Source organism: Geospiza fortis, unplaced genomic scaffold (assembly GCF_000277835.1).
Source record: "Geospiza fortis unplaced genomic scaffold, GeoFor_1.0 scaffold188, whole genome shotgun sequence".
Classification (NCBI taxonomy): Eukaryota; Metazoa; Chordata; class Aves; order Passeriformes; family Thraupidae; genus Geospiza; species Geospiza fortis.
The window spans coordinates 3,205,363-3,207,859 of NW_005054337.1; the positions used below are offsets into that span (position 1 = coordinate 3,205,363).

The 2,497-nt window shown below is 58.8% G+C and overlaps 1 protein-coding gene across 1 annotated transcript in view; it reads left to right on the forward strand.

Annotated features, from left to right (window-relative positions):
- The window catches only part of SLC12A5 (solute carrier family 12 member 5), a gene marked incomplete at its 5' end in the record, with an annotated part of 13,393 nt that overhangs the window by 2,550 nt on the left and 8,346 nt on the right, over nucleotides 1–2,497 (forward strand). The window contains 3 exons of the mRNA XM_031057995.1: nucleotides 1–240; nucleotides 312–523; nucleotides 2,331–2,495. The exon at nucleotides 1–240 is cut by the window's left edge and continues 1 nt beyond it. Coding sequence (XP_030913855.1) covers nucleotides 1–240; nucleotides 312–523; nucleotides 2,331–2,495 — 617 coding nt within the window. The remainder of the gene's footprint in view (nucleotides 241–311; nucleotides 524–2,330; nucleotides 2,496–2,497) is intronic.

A 2,497-nucleotide genomic window follows, 5' to 3' on the forward strand; every position in this document is an offset into this window, starting at 1 on the left:
CTACATCTTCCCGGCCATGGCCATCTTCAAGGCAGAGGATGCCAGCGGGGAGGCAGCTGCAATGCTCAACAACATGCGTGTGTACGGCACCTGTGTGCTGACCTGCATGGCCACCGTCGTGTTCGTGGGTGTCAAGTATGTCAACAAATTTGCCCTGGTCTTCCTGGGCTGTGTCATCCTCTCCATCCTCGCCATCTATGCTGGTGTCATCAAATCTGCCTTTGACCCACCAAGCTTCCCGTGAGTACGGGGTCCTGCAGGGATGCAGCAGGGCTGGGGCATGCAAATGCTGAGTGCCTGTGTGCCCCCAGGATCTGCCTCCTGGGCAACAGGACCCTCTCACGCCACGGCTTTGACCTCTGCACCAAGATGGTGGTGGAGGGGAATGAGACAGTTGGCTCCAAACTCTGGGAGCTTTTCTGCACCTCCCGTTTCCTCAATGCGACCTGTGATGAGTACTTCACCATGAACAACGTCACTGAGATCGAGGGCATCCCTGGTGCTGCCAGCGGCCTCATCCAAGGTGAGCACATGCTGATGGAAGCATGGGAACATGGGCATGAAAGCATGGGAATTGCAGCATGGAGAAGCAAGGGAGCTGTGGTGGGGCAGTGGCTGTGCCTGCTGGGCAGCTCTGACAACGGGGCTGGTGGAGGTGTGCTGTGGGAGTCATGGCTCCATTCCAGGGGTTGTGGGGGCAAACAGTGCCAGGTCCAGGTGAGAGGGCATGTGGGAGATGCCTGCTGGGGCTGCTCTGCTCCTGAGGCACAGGGAGCTGTGCTCATGCTGTGCTGGGCAGTGGGACACTCCTGCACTGGGTGACAGAGCAGGGCGCTGCAGCCACCTGCATGCAGTCTGTGTCAGCCAGTGGGGTGGCTCAGAATGAGGCCCGAAGGCTGGGGAGGAATAAATCCTCCTTCTGCTTCCTCTTGGTCTTTGGAAAGGCTGGTATTGATTTGAGGTTTTGAGAGAAGTGATCACCCCTTGGGGCCACTTAGCTACTGTGGCTACAGCCCTGCTGGGAGAGTGGCCAGGACCACAGAAAGATGCGTGAATTTGTTGGGAGGAGCCACTTATGACCTGTTTTTCTGGAGATGCTGGTGTATCTGCTAGGTGCTCATGCTCTGCAGTGGGTGGCAGAGGCTGATGCTCTGTGCCACATTGAGAGGGTGTCTGCAGACCCCAGTGCTGGAGTGGTTGTTGGGACTCAGGCAAGCAGCAGAGCCACAAGCAGGATCAGTCATTCCTGATGGCTGCAGGGCTGCCCCAGCCATCCTGCCCCGGTGTCTGTGTGGACACGGGCATGGGAGGTCAGACTTAGCTGAGCACGTGGTGCTCAGGGCTGCAGCTGTGATGGTGATTAGTGGAGTGCAGTCACAGGGTGTTTGGGAGCCTCCCGGTGATGTTGCACTCTGAGGTCCTTTGGGTCAGATAAGGAGCTCCTGGCTGCTGGGTGGAACCTGCTCCTGTTGGCAATGGTGCTGCTGGGGAGGGGGTGCAGACCCCCACCCACCCAGCTGGTCCCTCTCAGGGCAGCAAACACTCCTGCACTGGGGGCACTGGGACAGAGCCAGGACCCCACTCTGGGGTGGCTGGTGACAAGGGTGACCAGCACAGCAGCATCTTAAGATGGGTGGCACAGTTTGACCCTGACAGAGGTGACTGGGGCTTGCTGTGCCCTAGGTGAGGGTGGGGAGAAACACAACATTTCAGGGAGGATGAGACAGGCAAGGCCAATAGGGGCTGCCAGCCCCATCTGTCACCTGTGAGCAGCTGTGAAGGGGGCTCAGTGCCGGGGGCTGAGGGCTGGCTGCTCCTCTCTGCCCCCCCAGCAGTGACATGCCAAGGGCAGTTGCCCCTGCCCGCCCTGCCCAGTGCTGGCTGCTCTCCACTGCTCCAGTTTCTCCCCATGATCTGCGGCCAAAGCAGCACACGGAGGGACACTAAGCCTGTTACATCAGCCCCGCACTCATAATCCCATCAAAAACATTATCAAGTTACTTTGACACGATCCACTTCCCTTAAACCTGTGTTGATCAGCATTAATTATATTACCCTCTTAATTATTTGCTACTGCAATCCCATGTCAGCTGCTCCAGTATCTTGTGGGGACGCTGCCAACAGCAGTATGAACCTGCTCTGGTTGCCCACCTGTGCTGCCATCCTCACCCTTTGCATGCCCGTGTCCTGGCTGAGCTGGCTGCTCAGCGAGCCCGGGAGAAGCAGACACCCCCAGTTCCATTCCTGCGGGGTGGGTATGCTGTGCTGGGTGTGGGGGCTTGCGGGCATCTCATGCCCATTGCACTGCCCGGCCTCCTCCCTCCTCACAGAGAACCTCTGGAGCTCATACCTGACCAAGGGCGTGATCGTGGAGAAGCGGGGGCTGCCCTCGGTGAGCTCCCCCGACACCCCAGTGGACATGGACCAGCCCTACGTCTTCAGCGACATGACGTCCTACTTCACCCTGCTCGTCGGCATCTACTTCCCCTCGGTGACA